The sequence below is a fragment of the Peromyscus eremicus genome, chromosome 11, assembly GCF_949786415.1.
Source record: "Peromyscus eremicus chromosome 11, PerEre_H2_v1, whole genome shotgun sequence".
NCBI classification, from domain to species: Eukaryota; Metazoa; Chordata; class Mammalia; order Rodentia; family Cricetidae; genus Peromyscus; species Peromyscus eremicus.
In genome coordinates this window covers 51,939,387-51,967,091 of record NC_081427.1, presented here as the reverse complement: position 1 = coordinate 51,967,091, position 27,705 = coordinate 51,939,387, and the positions used below count along the sequence as shown (strand labels likewise).

The 27,705-nt window shown below is 44.7% G+C and overlaps 1 protein-coding gene across 1 annotated transcript; it reads left to right on the top strand.

Moving 5' to 3' along the window:
• On the top strand, positions 1 to 27,705 carry Ccdc125 (coiled-coil domain containing 125). Its single transcript, XM_059276455.1, has 11 exons — positions 1 to 145; positions 2,206 to 2,516; positions 8,536 to 8,594; positions 10,231 to 10,317; positions 12,729 to 12,814; positions 16,525 to 16,607; positions 18,928 to 19,040; positions 20,605 to 20,712; positions 22,104 to 22,257; positions 25,366 to 25,496; positions 26,803 to 27,705. Exons 2-11 carry the CDS (start codon positions 2,216 to 2,218, stop codon positions 27,109 to 27,111), a joined length of 1,431 nt encoding a protein of 476 aa, XP_059132438.1. The 5' UTR covers positions 1 to 145; positions 2,206 to 2,215; the 3' UTR covers positions 27,112 to 27,705.

The following is a 27,705-nucleotide window of genomic DNA, read 5'->3' as shown; positions in this document are numbered from 1 at the left end:
CGGAATCAAACTCTAGAGTACCGGGGTGAACCAAACAGGACCTGTGACCTGTGGGCGAGTCCGTTCTGCGTGAGGGTGTTTGGAGCAGGTTTGGGCTGTGGCCGAGGAGATGTGCAGGTGGCTGACCTAGCCTAACACAGACACAGTGAGTCACCTTCTGTTTCGCTCAATTCCCCCACCTTATCAGACAGATTGGTGGTATAATTTGAGAAATAAGTAAAATGTGGAGGAATATGTTACAAAGTTCTAAGTGTAAAGGAAAGATTCAAGGCAGGAAATAGAAGCAGGAAGAGAAGCTGGGCGTGGTGGTGCATGCCTTTTATCCCAGAATTCAGGAGGCCAGGCTGCAAGATCTCTGTGGGTTCCAGTCCACATATGGCTGCTTAATGTTATTTTGTTTTTGTTTTTAGCTTTTCAAGACAGGGTTTCTCTGTGTAGTCCTGGCTGTCTCGGAACTTGCTCTGTGGACCAGGCTGGCCTCGAACTCACAGAGATCCTCTTGCCTCTGCCTCCCGAGTGCTGAGTTAAAGGCGTGCACCACCACCGCCCGGCTATTTTCAATTATTTTAAGGCTAGCTCTTCTACACGGCCCAGGCTGATCATAAACTGGCTTCTTTCCGCTTCTACTCGTGAAGTGCTGACGTCACAAGCCCGTGCTGGCACAGCTTGATGAGCTTGCATTTACTTCTATTTATTTATTTTAGTTTGCTGTGTGGAGGACGGAACCTAGGACCTTATGTGTGCTAGGCGAGCGCTCTGCCAGTGAGCAGTACCCCCCCCCCCACGCCTCCACACTTGCGATTTAGATGTTATACCAAGAAAGGTCACTGAGAAGGTGACAGGCACTGAAGCTATGACCCAAAGAGGCTGAGGAACCAGATGTGCAGACGTCTAGGGGAGGAACCGTCCAGGTAGCACCGAGCTCTGTGGTGCAGAATGTCTGGTCCACACCAGAGCATCAGAGAGCCTGGGCTGCCAGTGTGGGCATGAGGAGAGATGGAGAGAATCTTTGGCCATTGCACAGGCTTTGGTTTTTACTTGAGTTACACAATAGTGGGGGATTTTGAACACAAATGTGACAGTGTAATTTGAGGGAGGAAAGGGAGGGAACCGAGAGGAGCACCCTCCTCTGCCTAGTTACTATCCCCGAGGCACACAGAGCCAAAGGTGCCCTCAACCCTTGAGGTAAGGGGGGAGCAGGGACAGATCAGGGTCCTTCTGAAACAGTGTTTGTCACAGGAAGTCTCTTTCACACTTCTTTACCACTCTCAGACCTGTACAAACGGAACCGTCTCCTTTATACGCTTGCATTTTAAAGTCTTCCGTCACCACAGTAACTGGTCTACTCTACCCTGATCAGTAGGGTCCCGGATTCACATGTCAAGCCTTTGCTGCCTTTACCACAGTTCACCTTGGTCTTTGAAGTAAGACCTGGGACCCTTGCCTGTGGAAAAAGACCTGAGGTGTTAAATACTTCTAATGAGGATTGCATTGCCAAGTGCATTTGTGTGTTAGGTTTTTGTTTTGTTTTAATTTTAAAATTTATGTGTATGTGTATGTGTGTGTGCCTGTTTGTCTGTATGTATACCACATGTGTGCAGGTACCCTTGGAGGCCACAAGAGGGTAGAGGATCCCTGTAGCTGGAGTTACAGGTAATTGTGGGCCACTTGATGTGGGTACTTGGAATTGAACTCTGGTCCTCTGTAAAAAACACCAAGTACTTTCAACTGCTGAGCCATCTTTTCAGCCTCTCTCTCTCTCTCTCTCTCTCTCTCTCTCTCTCTCTCTCTCTCTCTCTTTCAAAAGATATATTTATATATTATATATATAGTATTCTATCTGCATGTATGCCTGCAGGCCAGAAGAGGGCACCAGATCTCATTACAGATGGTTGTGAGCCACCATGTGGTTGCTGGGAATTGAATTTAGGACCTGTGGAAGAGCAGTCAGTGCTCTTAACCTCTGAGCCATCTCTCCAGTTCCCTTTCCTCTCGCCTCCTCCTCCTTCCCCTCCCCTCCTCCTCCCTCCCCTCCCCCTCCCCCTTGTGAACACGCGTAGGCATCTCTTTGACATAAATGTTTTCATGTCTTTTGGGGAGGGGGGAGGGAACAACCAGAAGAGGGACTGCTGCGTCTGCTGGCTGCTTCTTAATCACTGCTTCCCCTAACTACAGCAAGCCTGTTTTCCCTCATGGTAAAAACAGCGTTTGGCCAATGAGCAGAGTGACGAGGTCCTCGAGTGAGACCGAGGATATCTGGGGGGCAGAGGAGGATGATATGACGGAAGGTGACCTTGGGTATGGCCTCGGAAGAAGACCTGGCGGTCTTTATGAAGTTTCGTGTTCGACTACATCTAAGAAAAGGTCAGAGGGGAAGAACTTGAGCCCTCCTCCACTTCCAAAAAATGGAGAAGAGAGAAGCGACCCCGGGTTCCAGTACTGCAGGAATAAGGGCTTGCGGGATACGTGCGCTCACGGATGCCCAGCGTCCGGCTTCAGACGGCACAGCAGCTCAGGTGAGAAGTCGGGGGCCTCTCTCTCCTTCCTTCCCTTGTGGGCATTATCAGCGCTCTTACCCGGTGAAAATCGGCAGCCGCAGTAGATTTTCATCTTTATCTCTTTAAGATTAGTTAGATTAAATTTATTTATTTATCGGGGTTGGTGCAAGCACGTGCCAAGGTATGCCACAGCTTGGAGCCAGTTCTTTCCTCCCACCAAGTGGGTCCCTGGGATGGAAGTCATGTGAGCAGGGCCTGGTAGCAGGTGCCTTTACTTGCTGAGTTACCTGACTGGCCTGCATCCTACTGTCTTGAAAGAATTGGGGGAGTTCAGAAGTAGCTGATGGTTTGAGTACGGCAGCAGTCGTGAAGCTCGGTAGCTAGTCTGCGCTGATACCGTGTTTGTGATTCTGGAAGCTACCTACCTCCTTTCCCTTTTTTGTTATGTAGTTTTATACCCCACCCCCGACCCCCCAGTTAACAAACAGGTTATTGGTTCTCTAGGTGCCAAGTGCAGGTCTAGGTTCTGGGAATACTTGTCTGTGTTCTGAGCCCCCCGGGTCAGTGGAAGAAAGAGAGACATTGCGGGGGTTGGGTTGGGGTGGGGGATGGTGGTGAAAAGCAGCAGGGAAATCAGTCTCCATGTTTGTTTGTTTGTTTTTTAAACATTTATTTATTTTGGATACAGTGTTCTGCCTGGATGTATCCCTGCAGGCCAGAAGAGGGCACCAGATCTCATTACAGATGGTTGTGAGCCACCATGTGGTTGCTAGGAATTGAACTCAGGACCTTTGGAAGAGCAGCTAGTGCTCTTAACCCCTGAGCCATCTCCCCAGCCCGGTTTTTTTTTTTTTTTTTTTTTTTTTAAAAGATTTATTTATTTATTATGTGTACAGTGTTCTGTCTGCATGTATCCCTGCAGGCCAGAAGAGGGCACCAGATCTCATTACAGATGGTTGTGAGCCACCATGTGGTTGCTGGGAATTGAACTCAGGACCTTTGGAAGAGCAAGCAGTGCTCTTAACCTCTGAGCCATCTCTCCAGCCCCTTTTTGTTTTTTTTTAATGGATACACAGAAGGCCTTTTAGCAGGTCGATTCCCAAACACCAAAGTCTCTCATCTGAACTAGAAGTTGTCTTAAGGAACCATGAACTAAGCAAACACAATCATAAGAATTCCAGATTTGGGGCTGGAGAGATGGCTCAGAGGTTAAGAGCACTGTTTGTTCTTCCAAAGGTCCTGAGTTCAATTCCCAGCAACCACATGGTGGCTCACAACCATCTGTAATGAGATCTGGCACCCTCTTCTGGCCTGCAGGGATATGTGCAGACAGAATACTGTATACATAATAAATAAATAAATCTTAAAAAAAAAAAAAAAAAAAAAAAAGAATTCCAGATTTGCCAGAAATGTCTTACGACCGAGGCTATGCTAGGTTCTGACATTCCCAACAAAGAGCAACCCCATAAATCTCAGATAAACAATCACTGATTATTCAAGGCCTAAGTGGCCATCACTCCAGAGTAAATGCCAGGTGCAATGACCCTCTTAATATTCCACTACAGATAATAATGAACAAAATATGCAAGTAAAGTTACAGAAGACCTCCAGTTGGTCATTGTCCTTGGAAGGAAATTAAAGTTTAGTTCCTTGGTATTGTTATTCTACACGTTTGTGTGGTAGCCAATTCATTAACATAAGCTTCATATCACAATCCTTTAGAAGCTATTTTTTTTCAAAAACCACCTATCTTTTGATATTGGTTAAAATATTAAGGCAACTCTACGTAGTTAAAAGGGAGGTTTATTTTGTGGGTAACTTACAAATGAAGGGATAGGTAGGTTACAGGGTCTGGGAAAGGTGTAGCGCAGTCCGTCGGTGTTCTCTGGAGAACTCTGCTCGGTCTACCTCCAGCGTCCAGGGTCCAGGAACCAAGAGAGCTGGCGCATCCGGATCTCGGGTCTTCAGGGCTCCTGTCTCAGCTCCACCTTGTAGGTGTGACAATTACTGAAGCCTCAATGGGGGTGGTATTTCCAGGTCAAAGCTGGAATGGCTACCCACAATATTTCCCTCTTTTGTCTAAATAAGAAGGTTCTAACCTAATACAAGACTATATACAATAGGAATGATTATCAAATATTGTCCAGGGATAATGACGTAACAAGATGGAACTACAACCAATGCGAACAATATCAAGCAAGAGACACGTACTAAAATCCAAAGAAGTCTGGAGTATGGGTAAATGGCATGTTACAAAGATCATTCCAAAAGGTGTCCTATCCTAAAGAACCTGAATCTAATACTTAATATGTTCTATCTAAGATATTATATATATACTAAGTTGTAACTATAACTGCTAGTCTTCAATCCCATCAAAGACCTGAGAAGGAATATAATGGTACCTGAGAAATGGAAGATGGATGCAAGCAACTTTCGGGAATCTTGCAAAAGTAGACCGAGACAGCTGGCAGCCTGGACAGTCACCTAATGTTTCTCAGCATTGTTGGTGCATTCAAATTGGCTACAGGCCTAGAGTATCTGACAGACCATTTTCGGAAGCAGGAATTCTGAAAGACCATCTTACCCTGTCTTGGCAGAGTTCAGAGGTCACTTTTCCTTGTGTCCCGCTTGTCCAGAAGGACAGCACTCGCATTGTCAGCAGTTGAGGCAAGGGCAGTTCTTTGCCCAGTAGGCCATTTTGTGCCAAGAAGACAAACTTCCAAATGGAAATGTCTCAGAAGCCGAACGTTCTCTCGGGATCAAATTGGTGCTGCCAGGAGCAATTGTGTCTCATATCAATGGAATTCTAAGTTCTTTAAATGCCATATTCTCTAGGTCCATGAAGTGTTTGAAGATTACCTGTCCACCCGACCTATGTATCTGTAAATCTGGATAACCTAACTAACATAACTATAAAGATGACAAGCATAGGTGACTATAAATCTATAAGTCTTATCTACCTAAATAACCTAAGGACTAAGGCTTCATGTAAACAAGGTAAACAGTCTATAAGCAAATGTACGGCAAAGGTCAATGACTTCAAAATTGTCATAATACACAAGGTATTTATAACAGAGGTAGGAATGTATAGTGCAACATGCAATATGACAATAATCTTAGATATATATCAATATACAGAATATCCTAAACACAAGTAGAACATACATACAGTATGACAGATATAAATTTACATTTGCATCAATATACAAATATTTCAAATAAGAGTAGAAATATATGTACATTATACCCAATATAGTTCTGTATTTGTATCAATATACAAATTATCTTAAATAGGAATATAAAACTAGTTTACATTTGTATCAACATATAAGAAGCCATAACAGTGCAAATTACAGTGCAAATTATTTAAGGCTGCTATTTTACTAAATTTGTTTACTAGTATATACAATAATCTACCATAATATCTTATACCTATCCATTCCACTTCTTCTTTTCCCCTTTTTTTGTTTTTTGTTTTTTTTTTTTTTGAGACATTTTTTCTTTTTTCTTTTTTTTTTTTTTTGAGACAGAGTTTCTCTGTGTAGCTTTGCGCCTTTCCTGGAACTCACAGAGATCCGCCTGGCTCTGCCTCCTGAGTGCTGGGATTAAAGGCATGCGCCACCACCGCCCGGCCCATTTTTTCTTTTCTTAAGGAGAATACTGAGTCTAATATTTTCTTCCACCCCCAACCCTATAACCATCATCCATAACCCTGAGAAATATGAAACCTTAAGGAGAAAGGGTGTCGTTTTCTTAGAATTGCTTCCTGCTGTTTAGGGGGTGATGGTATCTCTGTTGGGTACTGTAAGAAAGCTCTGATAGTTAAATCTCAGTTAAACTAACTGTAGATTCCGCAGCAAGTCTCAGAGTAATGGATAAGATTGTCTGAAATTCTGCCAAGAAGTGTAGTATGATGATGATTACCATGGCATCATTCTGGATTGGGTAGAGTTGTTGTTGTTGGGGCCCCATCTTCCTTCTGGAGACTTCCGAGATTGCAATTGGAAAAACTTATTTGTTATCAAAATAGAAGGTTTGGATTTAAAGAGGACATAGCATGTAAGAAAGGATTCTGAGAAATCAAGAGTAAGCATGGAGAGAATTAGAATCTAGAAGACAATGGTCCCTTTTATTGGTTTCCTTCTGTCCCACACCAGAGGGCTCTTCTGATATGGGACTGAAGAATCTCTCAGCCTTTTCTTTTAGCAATATGTTTGGGTTTAGAGAAGGAGTGAGCCAATTCCATCTCCAAAGCCAGCTTGGTTTATAATTGAATTGGAACCACACCTTTTCTAGATTGAAAGAGATATAGATGTTACGCAGTGAGATTTTACCCTGTGTAGATTGGTACCAATAGATTCTTTCTTTCTGCTGTAGACATCTGGATATCCAAGGCCTTATGATTTCTGGAAGATGGGTATTTCCATTATCCTGGAAAGACAAAAACAGAACCCTACCCCAACCTTTGATTGTTAAATTTTTCGTACAACTTGTAGAGATGTCACATTGGTGGATGAGCTTTTTTTACCTCTGGGATTTGTCTCTCCTATCCAAGCCTTATTACTGTAGTTAAGAGACTCAACACCATTAGTATACTGATTCCATTCTTCCAAAGGAGCTGATCTAACCTTTAATGGTGTAAGTATTCTTTTGCATTCTGCATTAGCATTGTCGAGTGCCAAGGACTCAGTTAATACTTTTTTTAATTCTTTATCTGACACAGCTTTTGTTATAGCTGTGTTCAGCCTTTGAAAAAAATCAATGAAGGGTTCATGCGGTCCCTGAAATATCTTTGTGTATACCTCAGTTGGCTTTCCTGGTTCTGGAATTTTTTCCCAAGCATTCAGAGCTGCTGTACGGCATAGGGATATTGTATGTTCATCATAAGTGGCTTGTACATTCCTGTCAGAGAAACGTCCCTCACCCAATATTTGATCTTGGGAGATCTCAAAACCTGAGATCTTACCTGAGTTTACCTTGTGGTTCTAAATGGGGAGGAGGGGGAACGCCCCACTCACAGCGGTTTCGCAGGTCTGGGGGCTAAACTTGCGGAGGAACTGAGACCGGATTAGCTCCTTTTCAGGAATGTTACTGTGTAGGTTTTTCCTGGTTTTTACGGAACTCTGCAGGCGGTACCCTGCAGCTTCAAGTGCCCTCCAGCCGGGGAGGAATCTGAGGGCGGGAGCCCCCCAGGCCTTTGGAATTTGCCCCATGTGAGCGCCAGAGATTGGTGAAATTATTAAGGCCACTCCACATAGTTAAAAGGGAGGTTTATTTTGTGGGGTAACTTACAAGTGAAGGGATAGGTTACAGGGTCTGGGAAAGGTGCAGTCCAGCGGTGTTTTCTGGAGAACTCTGCTCGGTCTACCTCCAGTATCCAGGATCCAGGAACCAAGAGAGGTGGCACATCCAGATCTCGGGTCTTCAGGGTCCTCCCTTGGCCCCGCCTTGTAGGCGTGACAGTTACCGAAGCCTCAATGGGGGTTGGAACTTCCAGATCGAAGCTGGAAAGGCTACCCACTACATTTAACTCAGGGATATTTTAGGGTTAATTTAAAAAAAAATATTTATTTATTTAATGTATGTGAGTGCTCTATCTGAATTTATACCTTTATGTTAGAAGAGGGCATCAGATCCCACTAGAAACCATGTGGTTTCCAGGAATTGAACTCGGGACCTCTGGAAGAGCAGCCAGTGCTCTTAACTGCTGAGCCATCTCCCCAGCCCTAGGGTTCGTATTTTTATCATTAGTTATCTTATTATACTTTTTTCATTTTGCAATTTAGAGAAAATACATATTTAATATTTGTAAGCAGATGCCTTGCATTTTGCAGAGAGGCAGGACATTTGAGACAGAGTTTCTTTACATAAGCCCTGGCTGTCCTGGAACTCACTGTGTAAACCAGGCTGGCCTCAAACTCAAAGAAATCTACCTGCCTCTGCCTCCCGAGTGCTAAATATTAAGGAGTGTGCCACCACACCCAACTAAATGCCCTTTGTTTAACTAAAGAAACTATTCAATTTTTTCCTCCGATAGATTCTAACTCAGAATTGTCAAATGAACAACTGAGGCAACGTCTTCATGAAACTTTAGAGGTATGTCCTGCGTGATATTAAGGGAGTATTACACCCCCATCCATTTCTCCACACTTCCCGTTCTTCCCTTCATCTCGAGCTCCTACTTTTCAACAGGCCTCCATTTCTTATTCTCTGTCTTATCTATCTATCATCTGTGTATCTACGTATCTATGTATCTATCTATCTCCTTCCTCTCTCTCTCTCTCTCTCTCTCTCTCTCTCTCTCTCTCTGTTTGTATGGGTGCCTGTGGCACAGCATACATGTGGATATCAGGGGCTGGAGAGATGGCTCAGTGGTTAAGAGCACTGACTGCTCTTCTAGAGGTCCTGAGTTCAATTCCCAGCAACTGCATGGTGGCTCACAACCATCTGTAATGAGATCTGGCGCCCTCTTCTGTCATGCAGGCATACATGCAACTTACATAAAAATACATGAATGAACATGTGGATATCAGAGAACAACTTGCTGGACTTGTTTCTCTCCTTCCACCCTGTGGGTACCAGGGATCGAACTCAGGTGGTCAGACTTGGGGGAAAGCTCCTTAACCTGCTGAGCCATCTTGCTGGCCCTGGTTCTTGTCGTTTAAAAAGTCCTCTCATGTAAGCATGCCCACCACTTCTGTCTGGCTTCTCTAAACCTATCTAAACTGCTGGGGAAAATCGGTGTTGCTTCCTTGTAGACGCCTTATCTTGGCCTCCCAAGTGCTGGGGATTAAAACTATGCGCTGCCATGCCAAGCTGAGAACATAGCTATTTGAGACTCCTTGTAAAAGAAAACAACACCAAGATTTTTCTTTTCCTTATGATTAGCTGCCTGCCTGTGTGGATAAAAACAAGAGACAGACTTTTGTTTCAACTGTGAAGGGGACCCCTGCACAGTGGGGACTCCCTCCCAGACCCCCCCCAGTCAGGCACACACCACACCCAAACACCTGCTTTCACCGAGAGATCCTTTATTAAGCAGGAAGTAAAGTTAAAGAGGCTGCTTTCTGACTCAGAAAAACAGCATCCAATGACCTTGCAGGTGTCATTTTTAAGAGAAGATGGGGAGGTCTGCGTTAGAATGGACTAGGATGCAATGGTAGAGGAGATGGGGATGAGGGAGAAGGGGACAAGGGAAAGGAGGAAGGGGGATTTGTCCCCGTGGGACAAAGGACTGCCTCTGGATAGAGAGGAGACAGATGTGGCAGGCACCTAGGAAAACGGTGGTCCATAACGGTGAAGGGAAAACCCTGTGTTAGGATGAGGTGTTTAACTTCGATTGGATATGTTAATTAGGTGAACCAAAGAGGGCTTCTGATTGGTTAACACCAATATTTTGATAGCAGGACCTTGGTAGGCAGCCTCAGGAGGAAGTGGCCAAATAAGGGAACAGACTGTGGTGGCTAGCTTTAGGATGTAATCTAATGGTTTTTAGCAGGGCAGAGGGATTGGGGAGAAGGGCAAGGCCTGCCCGAGCCGCGAGCTTGCGTGGGCTCGTGTCCCTTCAGCCTGGAGCGTGATAGTGAGGCTCTTGGTTGTAGCCTGACTGGTTCACTGCAATGTCTGGAGGAACTCACAGCCTCGTTTAAGGGTAAATGTGGACTAGCCAGGTGGACAGTTCAGGGATCACGTGTCTTACAACCAAGAAGGCTTACTGTATTTCTGTCCTCAGGAAGTAGAGATTTTAAAAACTGAACTTGAAGCATCTCAAAGACAACTTGAAGGTAAAGAGGAAGCATTGAAAATCCTTCAAAGCATGGTAAGAATTTATTTCTGGATGTTTCATCCCTTAACACATTCCAATAATAAGTGGAATTAGGATCCCTGCACCCAGGAGGCAGTGTCCGGAGGATTGAGAGTTCAAGACCAGGCTGGGTTACATACATCCTGAGACCCTGTTTTGGAAACACACACACACACACACACACACACACACCACCACCACCACCAACAACAACAACAACAACAATAATAACCAACAGTAATTAGTGATTTTTTTACCTTATAAAAGTATCAGTGCTTAATGTTGCTGGGTTTTTGAGATACAGATATTTTAATAGCATAATTTCCTGATCTTTAAGTATACAGTTAATTTTTACTAACCTCTGAGTTGTACAGCTATCACTAGAATCTAATTTGTGCATTTTCATTATTTAAAAGAACGAATCTTTCGGGGGCTGGAGAGATGGCTCAGAGGGTAAGAGCACTGACTGGCTGCTCTTCCAGAGGTTTTGAGTTCAATTCCCAGCAACTATTTGGTGGTTCACAACCATCTACAGTGAGATCTGGTGCCCTCTTCTGGCATGAGGCATACATGCAGACAGAACTCTGTATACGTACTAGATAAACACATCTTAAAAACAAAAGAAAACAGAAAAAAATGAGCCTTGCAAATGTTAGCAGTTACTTCTGATGGCAGTCCCTGATTCATGGACCCACACTTTTTAATGGATTTGTCTTTTTACCTTTTCTCTTTCAAACAAACACAACCAAGCAATTTGTGTCTGTAATCGTTTAGTTAGTATGCTTTTGAGGTTCATGCATGTCATAGCGTACATCAATACTTTCTTCTCCTTCTTCCTCCTCCTCCCCCTTTCAAGTTTATTGAGACAGGGTTTCTCTGTAACAGCCCTGACTGTTGTGTCCTGGAACTCACTCTGTAGTCCAGGCTGGCCTCCAACCCAGAGATCTGCCTCTGCCTTCCAAGGGTTGGGATTAAAGGTGTGCAGTACCACTGCCCAGTGATACTTTTTTCTTTTTATTTCTAGTAGTCTGTTGTATAGCCATGCATGTTTTATTTCTCCTTCACCACCAGCTGGTGTATATCAGACTTATTTCTTCTTTCTGACCGTAGTGAATAACACTGCTGTGTGAGTGTTTTCCTGAGAAGAAAACTCATTCAATCAATCACATTTGGGAGGAGGGCAGAGCCAAGCCAAGGTCTCCTGAATTTTAAACTCTCAGTCTTCACAAAAAATTGTTGACGTGCCTGTCTCATCCTGCCAATATTCTGTTATCTTAAATTAAAATGTCGGGGTGGAGAGATGGCTGAGCAGTTGACGGCACATACTGCCTTCGTGTAGGGCCCAAGTTTGGTTCCCAGCACCTAAGTCAGGCAGCTCACAACACCCTGTAACTCCAGCTCCAGGAGACCTGACACCCACTTCTAGCCTCCTCAGGCACCTGCACACACATGCACACATTTATACATAGATACACAGACACTGAAAATAAATGAAGTGCGCGTATTGAAAATAAAAAAAAAAAACTTTAAAAAAATAAAACATGTATGTAGTAATATGTGCATATGTTATACAAATAGGAATGTTTAAAACTTAATTATACTGATGCTTTTTCTTATTTTTTTTCCTTAGGCGGTGCTTGACAAAGCCACAAGTCACACACAAACAGTGCTTCAAAAAACTATAGAACAAAAGAGAGCTCTGAGAAGGTACTTGGAACTGTTGGCCTTGGCATGCTCAATCTGATAATATTTAAATGTAATTTCCTTAGGCTCAGCACAGTAACAGGGCGGCACCCTCCTGCAAGGATTGCTCCTCTCTGATGGTTGTCCTTGGGACACTTACATTTTAAAACAGATTGTCACATGGGTAAAGTACAGCCTCTTTAGGTCCCTTTTGTGGAAGCAGAAGGTCCGCCAACCTAGCACTTCCCATCTTTCTTCCTTTTGGTCCTGTGCCCCAGGCAGGGTCAGTGTGTTTCTTAGCCCCCCCACTGTATGTGGAATTAGGATCATCACGGATGTCACCGTCCTATGTCAACTGTATTCCTCTTTGATGGGGCCGTTTGGGCTGAGACTCCCAAGAGTGAATTTTAGTTTCTGGTGTCTACATGGGCAAAAGATGGGCTCTCAGAAATCTGGGCTCAGTACAACCAAATTTTGAACCCAAACAGTTCAAAATTTCTTTTCTGTGTTCAGTGAGCTTTGGCAAAGTGTGTCTGAGTGCTAAGGAGAAAAAAAATCCATTCGATATATTTTACAAATGCCATTGACTCTTCTGAGTGGCGTTTTCTTTTAATTGTTCTATGATTAAATGATTTTTCACCCATTCTGTGACTCAAAATGATTTATACTGATAATTTTCCATGAGATGCTCTTTTTTTGTTTGTTTACTTTTTTATCTGAAGGTGCTCTTTCTCTTTCTATAGGAAATAAATGCCTTGCAGTGGGAAATGGAATTTGATCACGATAGATTTAAAACTATAGAGGAATCTTGGACCCAAAAATATGACAGGTTTGTACATGAATGTCATTGAGAATTAGACCTAGGGCCTTGTGCATACTATGCAGTTACATTACAACCGAGGCCTACCCTCAGCCCAGCTATGGATAGTATTGTCCATAATTTTCCCAAGGAACATTTTAAAATGCATCTAATTCAAATGTAGTTTTAGGCAGAAGAGGGCATCAGAACCCCTGGAGCTGGAGTTCTGGGCAGTTCTAAGTCACCTGACACAGGTGTTGGGAACCAAACTGGAGTCGCCTTTTTTTTAAAGATTTATTTATTTATTATGTATATCGTATTCTATCTGCATGTATCCCTGCCCGCCAGAAGAGGGCACCAGATCTCATTATAGGTGGCTATGAGCTGGGAACTGAACTCAGGACCTCTGGAAGAGCAGCCAATGCTCTTAACCTCTGAGCTGTCTCTCCAGCCCATGGAGTCTTCTAAAAACACATTATCCACTCTTAACCATAAGCCATCTGATGCTGGATAATTAATCTCTCTAGACCCCCTCCCCCCCTTTTTTTGTTATTCTTGAGAAAGGCTCTCAATACATAGCCTAGGCTGGCGTGCCTCAGCCTCCCAAGTGATTACAGAAGTGCACTGCCATTCACAGATAAACTGTACGTGTATTTGTCTGTCTGTGTGTGTTTATGTGCAGGTGCTGGGCTAGCATGGGCAAGGCTCTGGGCTAGCATGGGCAAGGCTCTGGGTTTGTACTCACTGACTTTGTGGGGGAAATTAGAGAAAGAAAACAAAATTCATTGTGGACACCCATTCCCGCAACCTCAGGAAACCTGAGGTTTCATGTTCTCTCTCTCCCTCTCCCTCTCCTCCCCCCCCCCCCCCCGCCCCTCTCTCTCTCATTTGCTCTACTTGTATTTATTAATTTCTGTGGGGGGCTAGCACATGCTACAGTGAGCATGAGAAGTCAGAGGACAGCCTGCAGGAGTTCACTCTCTCCTTCCACCATGTGGATCCTGGGGAGAAAATTCAGGTCATTGGGCTTGGCGCAAATGACCCATTAGGCCATCTCATTGGCCCTACATTTCATTTTTAGTTGGGAAACTTTACTATCATGATTATATTTATTTACTTATTTTGAGACAGGGCCTTGTGTATCACAGGTTCATCAAAGATGACCTTGACCTTCTGATCTTCCTGCCTCCACTTCCGGAGGGGTGAGGTTATAGGTGTGGGTTGCCCTGCTCAGTTTATGTGGTGCTGGTGACTAAACCCAGGACTTCCTGGGTACTAGGCAAGCACTTTACCAACGGAGCTACACCCCCAACAGCCCATCTCCTGACTGTTTTTTAATCATCTGAAGTCAGTCTGTAGTAGAGCATAGAGTAATCGCAACAAATATCATCATGAAATGTCTTGATAAGTATCTTTTTTATTTTAAAATTTACCTTTGTTTATTACTGGGGGGTGGGCATGACACAGGAACACAGTGGTGCATATGTAGAGGTCAGTGGACAGCTTGCAAGAGTTGGTTCTCTCCTGCTATGTGGATCTTAGGAATTGAACTCCGGTCTTCAACCTTGGCAGCAAATGCCCTTACCCATTGAGCTATCTGGGCAGTCCAATTGATTGGTATTTTTATTAAAGCTTTAAGCTTAATAAGCTCTGGCTTGTGGGTTTTTTTTTTTTTGCTGTTGTTGTTGTTTTGTTTTGTTTTTCGAGACAGGGTTTCTCTGTGTAGCTCTGCGCCTTTTCCTGGAACTCACTCTGTAGCCCAGGCTGACCTCGAACTCACTGAGATCCGCCTGGCTCTGCCTCTCGAGTGCTGGGATTAAAGGCGTGCTCCACCACCACCCGGCTGTGTTTTTTTTTTTTTTTTTAAGATTACTTTTATTACTTTTAGTTATACATCTATATGTCCAAGTGTGCCTATGTGTACGTGAGGGGAGGTGCCCACAGAGGTTGGCAGAGGGCATTGGATCCCTGGTGCTAGAGTTTCACTACTTGTAACTCCTGCTGCCCGACATGGGTGCTGGGAACTGAACCTGGGTCCTTTGCAAGAGAGGTGTGTGCTCTTGACCCCTGGGATTCTGCTTTAACTAGATGTATTTCCCCTGCTAAGCTTCTGGTGCTGGAAAGTTTTGTAACCAATCCCATTGTTATTCCGTAGTGCCCTACTGCTTTTCTTTCTGTGATTTTTGCAGTGCTGGAGGTCACACCCAGGGCCTCTTGCATTCCTGCAGGCTGGACAAATGCTGCCCTGCTGAGCTGCATCGCCAACCCTTTCTTCGTCCTTTGTACTGTTTGAATCATGTGAACTCTAACATAACATTTACCATCTTGCCCATTTTAAAACGTATAGTTCAGTGACATTAAATCCCACATAGGATTGCTGGCTTGTAACATCAATACTCGAGGCTAACGCAGAAGGACTACTCTGAGTTTGAGGCCAGCCTGGACTGCAGTGGAATCAGGCCAGCCAGGGCTACACTGCAAGATCCTGTCTCCAGAATCAAATGACATGATCACTGGAGGCCAGGCGTGGTGCACAGCCTGTAATGACACCAGGAAGCCAGCAGGGGGAGCAGTTAAGTGTAAGCTGTAGAGCAAGACTCCGGGCACCTGACAGGAGAATCAAGAGTTCAAGATCATCCTCAGCTACTTAGAGAGTTCAAGGTCAGCCCAAGCTACACCAGACAAATAAAAATCCACGGAGAGAAGTTCACTGTACAGCCATCACCAGCACTCACCCGGAATCCCATCACACAGCTACTCTTCATCGGTGCCTCCCACAGCCTGACATTCAATTTCTGTTCTCGGTGAATTTGCCTACCCCGAGTGCTTCACATTTACAGAATCATACAGTATTTGTCCTTTTTAATTGTCTTGAAAGGTTCCTCTGTGTAACATGTTTCAGAATTTCCAAGATTTCCAATGTTCTTCCGAGAAGAAGATCATATTTGTTTTTTTGTTGTTGTTGTTTTGTTTTGTTTTTGTTTTTTGAGACAGGGTTTCTCTGGGTAGCCCTGGCTGTCCTGGAACTCACTCTGTAGACCAGGCTGGCCTTGAACTCAGAGTTTCACCTACCTCGGCCTCCTAAGTGTTGGGGTTAAAGGTGTGCGCCATTGCATTGGCTGGCTGATCATATTTGTTTACTCCTTCAATCCTAGATGGCCACTCGGGCTTGCTTCTGCCTTACAGCTATTTTGAATAAAGCAACACTGAGCAGGAGGTATAGACTTTTCAAATGCCCTCCCCCATGCAGTTTTCTGTTGTCAGCTTCCTCATTAGCTTAGTTAGTCCAGTGGTTAGAGTCCACGGCCTACAGTGACTCGGTATCGACCAGTATTCAAGTTGACAGGAAGACCCGTCTAACATGGCCTAAGCAAAGAGTCAGTGTCCAAACGGTTATTGAGTTGAATTAAATTTATATTAATATAAATTAATGTGAATTCTGGGCCTGCTTATTTCTCACCTAAATATATAAAAGAGTTAAGAGTATAAGTTGAAGGTGGGTGAGATGGTTAAGTAGATAAAATCACTTGCCACGAAGCCTCAAAGATCTGAGTTTGATCCCAGGACCCACATAGTAGGAGAGAACCCACTCCCACAAATTGTCCTTTGACCCTAATATGTGCACTTTTGTGCCTCCCACTAATAAAATAAATAACCTGTAATAAATTATAGAAAAAAAGTTTTTGCTCATCGAAGAGGTGTTACTATTTTAATTATCTAGTTTTTTTTTTTTTTTCCAGACTAAACTGTGACAATGCAGTTCTCAGAGAGAATCTGAAGGTGAAAACAGAAGAAATTAAAATGCTCAAATCTGAAAATGCTGGTGAGTTGGGGGCTGGAGAGATGGCTCAGAGGTTGAGAGCACTGGCTGTTCTTCCAGAGGTCCTGTGTTCAATTCCCAGCAACCACATGGTGGCTCACAACCATCTATAATGAGATCTGATGCCTTCTTCTGGCCTGCAGGGATACATGCAGACAGAGCTCACATACAAAAAAAAAAAAAAAAGGAAAAAAAAAAAGAAAATACTTTAATGATTCTTTTAAAATATGTTAGCCAGATGGTGGTAAGCCACACCTTTAATCCCAGCACTTGGGAGGCAGAGACAGGTGAATCTCTGAATTTGAGGCCAGCCTGGTCTGCAGAGCGAGTTCCAGGACAGCCAGAGCTGTTACACAGAGAAACCGTGTCTTGAAAAACCAAATAAATAAATAAATAAATAATCTCTCTCCATAAAGCAGAATAGAATGGCAGTAGAGCTTGATGCTAAGGCAGCTAGGGTGTACACTCACAAGTAAAAGTCGTATGTTGCATATCCCTTAGATAATGAACCACCTTTTGGTGAACATGGTGGCGCTGATTTTTCTTACAGATTTTTTGTTTGTTTGTTTGTTTGTTTTCCGAGTCAGGGTTTCTCTGTGTAGTTTTTGGTGCCTGTCCTGGATCTCACGCTGTAGACCAGGCTGGCCTCGAACTCACAGAGATCCGCCTGCCTCTGCCTCCCCAGTGCTGGGATTAAAGGAGTGTGCCACCACCGCCCAGCTTTCTTACAGATTTTTAAGAAAAGATGCTAATTCCTCTCCTCCGCAGAAACTAAGTAATGGTCCGAGGGGAACAAAACACACCTTGAATCAGACCTCGTGACTTAGACGCTCTTGGTGCTCCTGTAGCCCCCGATGAGATGTGGACACAGGTGTATCTGAGCATCCAGCTGCTCCTCTATTAGATTAGTCTAGGGCAGGTGCTGTGGGTCACAGGCCCACTCTCTCCTTTGACACTCACTCTGCCTCAAGAGGAAAGTTCGATGATCTGATTGGCCTTGAAATCACACCATCACACCCAGTCCTCTTATGAAAACTCTATGTTGTTATTTTTTGAGACAGGGTTTCTCTGTGTAGCCTTGGCTGTCCTGGAACTTGCTCTGTAGACCAGGCTGGCCTAGAACTCAGAGATCTGCCTGGTTCTGCCTCTCGAGTGCTAGGATTAAAGTAGTGTGCCACTATACCTGGCTTGAAGACTCTTAATAGAAAAAAAAAAATCTGATGCCATTTGGGTAACGGGCATATAATATAGGAGATCTCACTACCTAGTCGTCTCAGTGTCTGAAGTAGAATAAGCCAGAAAAGACCAGTTATCACGTAGTGATTTATTGATTTATTTAGTGATTTACTTAAAGTACCGCATTTACTGCCTGTTTGCCAAACACGACTTCACTTGCTACCTGGAAGAGAGTGCCCTGCAGGAACAGCTGGAACAGTGGGAGGAACAACAGCTGGAACAGTGGGCCGTCGCCCTTACCAGCCTGCTGCCGCCATGTAGGCATCTGTGAAATCTTGTTTTTCTGCCCGTCCTACCTCGTGGTTTTAGAGTATCACATGGAAATCCAAACTAGACACGACATGAAAGCCTCTCAGGAGGTATCCTGGCTTCGGCCTACCCATGACTTCTCCTCTCTTCCAGTCCCGTTGGTGTCAGAGTGATTGTTCCAGAAATATTCTCACAACATTCTTCAGAGTCTCAGAATAATTTACCTTACTTGTTCACTTAAAAAGAAAAAAAAAAAAGAGCCGGGCGGTGGTGGCACATGCCTTTAATCCCAGCACTTGGGAGGCAGAGGCAGGCGGATCTCTGTGAGTTCGAGACCAGCCTGGTCTATAGGGCAAGATCCAGGACAGGTACCAAAACTACACAGAGAAATCCTGTCTCGAAAAACCAAAAAAAAAAAAAAAAAAGAAAAAAAGAAAAAAAAAGTCCTAAGCTGGTTGTGGTGGCACATACCTTTAATCCCCCCCAGCCTGGTCTACAAAGTGAGTTTCAGGACTGCCAGGGCTGTTATACAGAGAAATACTGTCTCAAAAAACGACAACAAAACCCTACAAACTCCCCTAGAGCAAATAAACAGCCAGCAGCCTGGCTGGCAAAGGTTAGAGGCTTCCCCGTCAGAAGGAGCTATTGCGCATCTCTTTTCTCCCATGATACCCCCTACTTCATCAGATAGGTTTTTCTGGATGGAGCCCAATCTTGTATGCCATCTGATGTACGTGCTGCTTGCATGAAGAAATGAGTGTGTGGTTTTGGTGTAACTCCACAGAGAGGCCACGGTTGGCCTCAGAGAACTAACGCTGTCGTGTGTGGCCCTTGCTAGTTTTGAATCAGCGGTATCTGGAGGCCCTCGCCATGCTTGATATCGAACAGCAGATGACGACCCAGGAGAACACGGCTCAGGACAGTGGCTTTACAGAGGTGTCGGGTCTCGAGGTACGTGGCTGAGAGGGACACCGTCCGCTCTCCTATCCCCTGCTGCCTGCTCAGCTACACTTACTGGGGTGCCAGAGGCCCATGGGATTGTGCAGGTTGCTTCTTGCCAACTGCTGCTACCATGCCCGGCATTCACAGCTGCAGCACACACCCCCGGAGCCTCCCTGCTGGGGGTACCGGCTCTTCCCGAGGACTTTCACGCATTATCCTCACTGAGGCTGCAAAGGGGGTGTCTCGGAGCTAGGGCTGGGTAGGTTCTGTTGTTCCTTCACAGCGACAAGGGAACCTGTGGCTTACCCAGGCCCAGAACAAAGGTCTGCTGATGTGTTGTCTGTGGTTTACAATGCGGGAGTTTAGCTCGTGAGGGACAAAGGGCCCCGGGATTTATAGGAAGCACGCCTTCCACTCACTGGAGAACACAGAAAAAAAGAAGGCACCTGTCACCAAGAACAAGCGTTGCACTGGCCTTCGCAAGGGTCAGGTCTTCTAACACGTTTAACCTTCCCACTCTGCCGCAAACTCTACATCACACATGAGGTGAGAGAGGGTTGAGGGGTAGTTTCCCCTGCCCCACGGCTAATAGGCTAGTAGTTTACACCTAGGCAGACCGGAGTTAGGTAATTTTATAGTAAGTTCCTTATGAAACTTCAAAACGCATGGCACAATATTTAGACCGCCCACCCCCGTTAGATTAGTAAGTGGGCCTAGCTGCTGCAAGGGGGGGGTGGGGTGGGGTTGCTTTTCTTTGAGTTACAGTGGTCAACCAGGAGTGACCCTGTTTCTTCACTTCGGCCTTAGTCAAGTTTTGAGGGGCCAGGGCTGCAAGTAACTTCACTACTGTCATTACCCAAGAAATAGTTTAAAATAGAGTGCATGATTTCAGAGCGATTTTTTTAAAGATCTATTTATTTATTTATTTATTTGTGTGAGTTCTCTATCTGCATGTACGCCTTTATGCCAGAAGAGGGCATCAGATCCCACTATAGATGGATGTGAGCCACCTTGTGGTTGCTGGGAACTGAACTCAGGACCTCTGGAGAAACAGCCGATGCTCTTCACCGCTGAGCCATCTCTCCAGCCACAGAGTGGAAGGATGATTGCTTTCCCCAGGGGTAAAATAAAACTCACTGTTCATTCTGAGCACAGTCTTATGGGAGGAGATGGACTCAGGGAATGCTGGCTATAAGGCCACGCCTATCACTCATTGTGGATGTTAGTATTAATGCCTTGATTAGGCTAAATTCCTGCTGCACATTCAAAGCTATTGGAGACGAATACCAGGATTAAAGGTTTTGAGAGTGGGAAGGAAGAAATGTAAACTCTTTGAAGCTTTTGTTTCAAGTAATGGTGTCTCATTTGTGGTGATGTCTCATTTCCACTCAGATCATGAATTCCTCACCTACGTTTTCTTCAAAAAAATATACACTCTATACATCACATATACACACACACACACACACTTTCCACTTTCTTGGATCAGAGGCTTGACTAACGTGCATGGCTGTGGGGTGGTGTCTGTGTGTGGCTGAGACACTTGGTAACAGGTAATGCCTTTGGGTTCAAGCTTGCAGTCCTCGGAGCCTGCTTGTGTTACGGTCCTGGAGGGAGCCCCTGTTCTTGTGCCAGAATGGCAGCATCCACCCGGAAACTGGTTCTTCAGCTCAGACAGGAGGTATTTATCAGATGCCTTGGTGCCGGCTCTTTATTAGCAGTAGGATAAATGGCAGTGTTTGCAAGAATGAACTTCGTCTTGGGAGTCACTGGCTGGGGAACCCAGGCTTGGTTCTTCTATGTGATAGCATTAACTTGTACACTAGATTTTGTTAACCAGGTTCCAAAGCACACAGAGTGCATTGCTTGGAATCTGAAGCCAGGTAAAGTTGTTTGACTCCGTGTGCGGTTAGTATTTCTTAAATTCGTATTTTCTCATTTATACACGGCCCCCAAATCACAGTTAATAGAGGGAAAAGGTGTGTTTACACTTAAAATCACTACAATTAACACTGGTAGTGGGAAGATGAACGTGCTTATCTGAAATGGAAGGAAGGCTTGTGCATTTGATGAGTGGTGTGTCTTAGCACCGCTGTTTGCTGTCTGTGTGGCTTTGGGCAGAATAAGTCTCAGTTCCCTCAGAGGTTAACACGATAACTATCTTGGAAGAAACAGACATAATGTTTATCATCAACAGGTCAGACCTTTAATCATCTGATAAGTTGCCCTTATAATTGGACTTTAATTATGAATGTTTATGTTTACAAACCAAATTTGTGATTTGCCAAAAATTCTAAAACTGTTTTACTTTTTATTTTGAGACAGGCTTTCCCTGTGTAGCCCTGGCTGTCCTGGAACTAGCTCTGTAGACCAGGCTGGCCTTGAATTCAGAGATCTGCCTGTCTCTGCCTCCTCAGTGCTGGGATTAAAGTCATGTGCCACTATGTGCCACTATGCCCAGCCATTGTCTTACCTTTTTTTTTTTTTTTTGGTTTTTCGAGACAGGGTTTCTCTGTGTAGCTTTGCGCCTTTCCTGGAACTCACTTGGTAGTCCAGGCCGGCCTCGAACTCACAGAGATCCGCCTGTCTCTGCCTCCCGAGTGCTGGAATTAAAGGTGTGCGACACCACCGCCCGGCTGTCTTACCTTTTTTTGAAGATAAGGAATTTAAAGCCTTTAGACCACAGGGAGTCTAACAGCCAAACACTAGCTACCCCTCAAGAACAGCAGATATAATCACATGGATCAGACTCAAGCTCAGCTAGGCGCGGTGTTAACAAGGTCAAACTGAAATGCAGCCTTGGGTGGTTTCCTTCTTTGCAGCTGTACCCTTCCTCTGAGATTGGGGCAGGACAGGCACAGGGCCACGCCAGGGTCGGGAGTTTCAAGACCTGGATTGGCAGGGAGCTGACAGACAAGGCGGACTGCTGGCATCCAGGCCAGAGTGCTGGTCGGGTGGGCAAGTGCTGACTTCAGCAGACAGACTAGAGGGAATAGAGGCTAGGAATACAGCGATTCATATGCAAAAAAACCGATTCCCTTCGCCTCTGCTGGCTCCCCAACTCTCTTGCAGTTGGAAATTCTGCAGAAAAGTAAGGAAGAGGCTCATATAATGGCAGATGCATTCAGAATTGCTTTTGAGCAACAACTAATGCGGACGAACGACCAGGCCCTGAGACTGGCACATGGGGATAAGTGGATAAACAGGCAACACCTGAAAGAGCATGGTAACTGGGGGAGTGGGGGGGTGGGTGAGGAGGAGTAGGGGGAGAGTGGGGGGTTTAGTTGCTCTGGGATATAGTCAAAGTCAGTGAAGCAGAGACAATGTACTGATTGATACACAAAAGGTGTTTTTTTTTTTTTTGGGTAACACAAGTCCTTCATACCAAAGCCCCGGATCTAATCTGCGTGCTCTCTGAAGGAAAATATGGCACCCCAGCAGCCTCAGTCCTTATTGCGTACTGTTTGCAGCACTCAAGAATTCAAGATAGCCAGGTGTGCCAGGACCATCTTGTAACCAAAGTCATGCAAATGCTCTAAAGCTCCTTAAGAAAAATAGCTCGGGCCGGGCGGTGGTGGCGCACGCCTTTAATCCCAGCACTCGGGAGGCAGAGCCAGGCGGATCTCTGTGAGGTCGAGGCCAGCCTGGACTACCAAGTGAGTTCCAGGAAAGGCGCAAAGCTACACAGAGAAACCCTGTCTCGAAAAACCAAAAAAAAAAAAAAAAAAAAAAAAGCTCGGGGTTGGGGATTTAGCTCAGTGGTAGAGCGCTTGCCTAGCAAGCACAAGGCCCTGGGTTCGGTCCTCAGCTCCGAGGGGGAAAAAAATAGCTCTATAGATTACTGCAAACAATTACTGTTTTCCACAATTTCTTCAAGGTCCAAGTACTTCTGGAAAACAACTACTCATTCCGGAAGTTTTCCCTAGCTACAGTGAAAACAATTGTTTCATTCTAATGTTTACCATAGATACAATGCCTCTACTAATTTTTCCTCTACAGGAGGGAGAAAACCTGACTCCACAAAGTTGTCCACTGATCTCCATGAGCAGGCCATGGCTGACACATATGCCCCCCCCCCCCATGAACACACAATAATAATTTTGTTTTAAATTAGCAACTGTGGAACACCAAGCATTGTGGTACATTAACGCCGGAGGCTGAGGCGGGCGGGAATTCTAAAAGAAGACATTGGCAATTACACATGCAAATGAGCTTCCAAGTTAATAAAACCACAAAGAAACAGAATAAGGGGCTGGAGAGGTGGCTCAGAGGTTAAGATCACTGGCTGTTCTTCCAGAGGTCCTGAGTTCAATTCCCAGCAACCACATGGTGGCTCACAACCATCTATGATGAGTTCTGGTGCCTTCTTCTGGCCTGCAGACAGAACACTCCCTGTATACATAATAAACAAATAAATCTTAAAAGAAAAAGAAACAGAATAAGCTCCTTCTAACACTTTGTGTGGTGTATGTGTGCACATGTGCATGCAGGTGCCAACCAGCTCCCAAGTATTAATTATGCATACTCAGCCTTAGCTTAGGCTTATCCCACTAGCTCTTTTAATTATGTTTATTATTATTATTATTATTCATCTTTTTTGCCTCGGGGCTTTTTACCTTTCATTCCTATGTCCTGCTTGCTGGCTGGCTTGCTGGCCCCTGGCATCTCTTTTCTTTCCTCTTCTATTTCTGTCAAGCCTAGATTCTTCTTTCTCCTACTTAACTCTCTCTGCCTGGAAGCCCCGCCTGTACCTTCTGCCTAGCTATCGGTTGTTTAACTTTTTATTAGACCAATCAGGTGCCTTGGCAGGAAAGGTAAACAAATCCAACACATCTCTGCATAAATAAATATTCCACAACAGCCTAGGAAGACCAGAAGAGGGTGCTGGAGTCCCTGGAGCTGGAGTTAGAGGTGGTTGTAATGAGAACTGAACTCGGGTCCTCTGCAAGAGCAGTAATTCACAGCCAAGTCATCTCTTCAGTGCTTCCTAGTAGTCTTCTACCTCACTTACACAAGATTTGCTTTGTGGGAAGAGACATAATTAATACAAGTGCTCTGATTAGTTGGGAATGGTGGTGCATGTCTGTATAATCCCAGTACCTAGAAGCTGAGGCAGACGACTGGAGGAACTAAAAACTCAAGAGACTCTCAAATGCCAAGAAGAAAGTGAGGCCGACCATAGCATTTAGCTGGGCATGGTGATGCACACCTTTAATCCCAGAACCGGGAAGGCAGAGGCAGGTGGATCTCTGTGGGTTCCAGGTCAGTGTGGTCTACATAGGAGTTACAGGCTCGTTAGATACCTACTGAGACCTTGTCTCAAAAACAGAAAACAAAATGGCATTTAGCTGGGCATGATGGCAGATGTCAGAAACCCCAGCATTTGGGAGGTAGAGGGAGACCAGAAACTCAATCCAGCCTAGGCTTGAGTTTAAGCCCTGGGACCCACACACTGGAAGGAGAGAACTGACTCCCCAAAGTTGTCCTCTGACCTCTACATGCACATCATAACACATGTGTACCCATCTGTCTCCCAAGGGCTGGGATTACAAGTGTGCCACCACACCTGGCTTTTCCTACAAACTTTGTTTTGTGATGCATCGAGATCTAGAGAATCATTTTGTATGCTAACACTGGGCTAAGTGTTTTCACAGTTATGTTTCTACGATGATAAAATAATGTCCACAAACTCTGCCACTTGAACCAAGTTTAACATGGCAGGCATTGTCTAACTGCCATGCAGCTTCAGAATGTTCCAGCTTCTCAGACACTGTGTCAATAAGTAACAACTCCCCCAGCTGATGGGATACAGTGAAGATGTTTAAAATGGTAGACTTTACATTTTGTCTTCCTAAAACTGACAATGGTAAATAGGAAGGCAGTGCTCCTACCAGAGACAGGAGAAAGCTCAGAAAACTCATCTAAAACAGTGTTTAGGAGGCTGAGTGAGGCAGGCAGGCCTTTCTGGCTCTAAGCTGTTGGCGTGGACGAGGCTTCTGTGGCCTGCACTTCCTTCGGCCTGTGTGGTGTTTTCAAACAGTGTGGTTAGTGGCTGGCATGTAAAATTGGGAAATCTCGCACACAGACCTGGTTTCTGCTGCTCTGGAAGACTGATGACCAAGGGCCTGAGCCTCCCCCTCCGGGTCCCCACCCATACCCAGAAATCCACATTCCCCCATCATGCTGTGCAATCTACAACATTGGTCCTTGTGGTTTTGTGGGAATGACCTCTGGATTTAGGAATTAATTAGCCTTGGCACACAGATACTTCTTTTACTGCAATTAACATCAGTGAGTGTACTTTTCTCAGCTGGATTCTCCCACTGAATTTTAGGATATCAATCACAAAGGAGAAAGAAGACCTTGGGGCAGAGGCTGCTGGGGATACTTCCTTCAGAAAACAGTTCGAAGAGGACTGAAGACCAAGACAACCCACAAGATGTCTTTAAGATGCTAATAGATTTGGTTAGTACGGGACCTTCACTTGCTTTTTGTTAGGGGCTGTGGTTCAGCTAACCCGTAGGCTCCTATTCTAGGCCTCACTTGTCTCTTAAGCCCTCTGTCCACCGGGCACCATGCCCTATCATATCCCTGCCAACTCTCTCCACTTCTGCAGATCCCTTCTGTGCAGGTTTAAAGTCCCACACCTGAAGAGGGGGGTCAGTGACTCATTCCAACCAGTTCAGTGCCTGCATTTACGTGCAGCCCAGGGCATTGGTGTGTTCCAGGCACTTTGTCACAGTCCCCTTAAGTCACCAATGCAACCTGCACTCAGGCCTGGCACCCTTCCACAGACGACTACTAAACAGAGACACTGACACAAGTGCTTACAGCAAACGCACTTTAGCTCTACTGATCAATTTATTTGCATATAAATACATAAAAACAATTTCAGATACAGCTTTAGTACATGTTGAGATTACATACGTATTACATACAGTCCTCCTTGTCTCTACGTGACTTACAGGGTTAGAGAGAAGTAACACTAACTCGCTGGGTTTTTTAAAGGAAGTTTTATTGTTGTTGTATGTTTGTATGATGTATGCGTGAGCAGGGCATGCCATGGCACGTGTGTCATGTCAGAGGACAGCTCTGTAGACCGCTCTCTCCTCCCACCTTTATGTACATTCCAAGGACTGGACTCAGTTAAGCAAGCCTGCATGGCAAGACCCTACTTAATGAGTAATGAGCCACCTCTCTGCTGCCCTCCACCCCCACCCCCTTAAAAAAAAAAAAGAATCCCGGGGCTGGAGAGAGGGCTGTGTGGCTCCTTAGTTAAGAGCATTTACTTCAGTTCCCAGCACTGGCATTGAGTGGTTCACAGCCACCTGTAAATCCAGTTTTGGAAGATCTGGCACCCTCTTCTGGACTTCTCAGGTACCTGCACACACATGGCACATATACACACATATATATAAATAAAAATTGAAAATAAAAAATAAAGCACAATCTCAGCCCCCGCGATGGCCAGTAGGTAAAGGAGCCTGCTGCCAACCAAGCCCGACAACTTGAATTTGATTCCAGGACCCACATGGTAGAGGGAAAGAACAGAGTCCTGCAAGTTGTTCTCCAACACCCACACGCACTCCATGGCACACATATAAACATGCTCATGAATGAATTTAAAAACTTCACTTAGCCCCCCAGCACTGAGGCAAGATTACTCTAATTATGATGAGGTTACTATTTAGGATGCAGTACTTTGACAGATGCCCTTTGCCTGCACATGTCCTGACTCACTAACTGGCACATCCCTAACTTCTGCTCACAGCTGAATGACAAGGAAGAGGCACTGGCCCATCAAAGAAAGGTCAGTTACATGCTTGCCCGGGCGCTGGAAGACAAGGACACGGCCTCAAAGAATAAAGACAAAATTCCCACGAACCACAATGTCCCATTCACAGCCACCAGGCCGGAAGCTTCAGAACGCCATGTTTTGCATGATCCAGCACACTCACATGTCCACATTTCTGATCTTGTGGGTTGCATTTGTTCAGTCCAGCATCCCCATAGAGATTCAGACTGCTCAAGAACTCTTAAAAGATCCTGTTCTTTGCCGTCAAATATATTTAAAAAATAAACCAGTTGAAATTAGAATTAGAGCTATTAAAAATCAGATTTGGGAGCTGAAAATGTATCTCAGAGGTAGGACACTTGGTTAGTGTGCATAAGGCCTTGGGTTTAGCACATGCTGGTGCACACCTTTAATCCCAGCACTCGGGAAGCAGAGGCAGGCGGCAGATCTCTGACTTTGAGTAGCCTGGTCTACAGAGCGAGTGTCAGGAAGGCCTTGGGTTTGATGTTCACTGCAAAGACTTGGAGGATACTTGTAAATCCCAATACTTGGGAAGCTTAGGCAAAAATACTGCTGTGAATTTGATGGCTGACTAGATTACAGACTGTAGCCAAAACAGAAAAAGAATTACATAATGTTGATATAAGTTGTATGCTTTCTAGATGTTTTTAAAATTTATTAGCACAGTAATTTACAAAGTAGTAAGCTCATTATGATATCTTAATACATGTATTAACAATACATGTGTTTTGACCACATCCCTTCCTTTTAATTTTAGGATGCAGCTTAAGTAATCAAACCTTTAACACATGTCCTATAAGAAATGTATTAGTTTTGTATTCTATAAGAAATGTATTGTGTTGACATTTTATTTATAAA

Bases quoted from the DNA above. Each gene is read 5' to 3' on its own strand.
- Ccdc125 (XM_059276455.1), top strand. From the start codon at position 2,216: ATGAGCAGAGTGACGAGGTCCTCGAGTGAGACCGAGGATATCTGGGGG. The intron at 12,815-16,524 runs GTTTGTACATGA...TTTTTTTTCCAG, and splicing joins TGGACCCAAAAATATGACAG to ACTAAACTGTGACAATGCAG. The intron at 25,497-26,802 runs GTTAGTACGGGA...TTCTGCTCACAG, and splicing joins TTAAGATGCTAATAGATTTG to CTGAATGACAAGGAAGAGGC.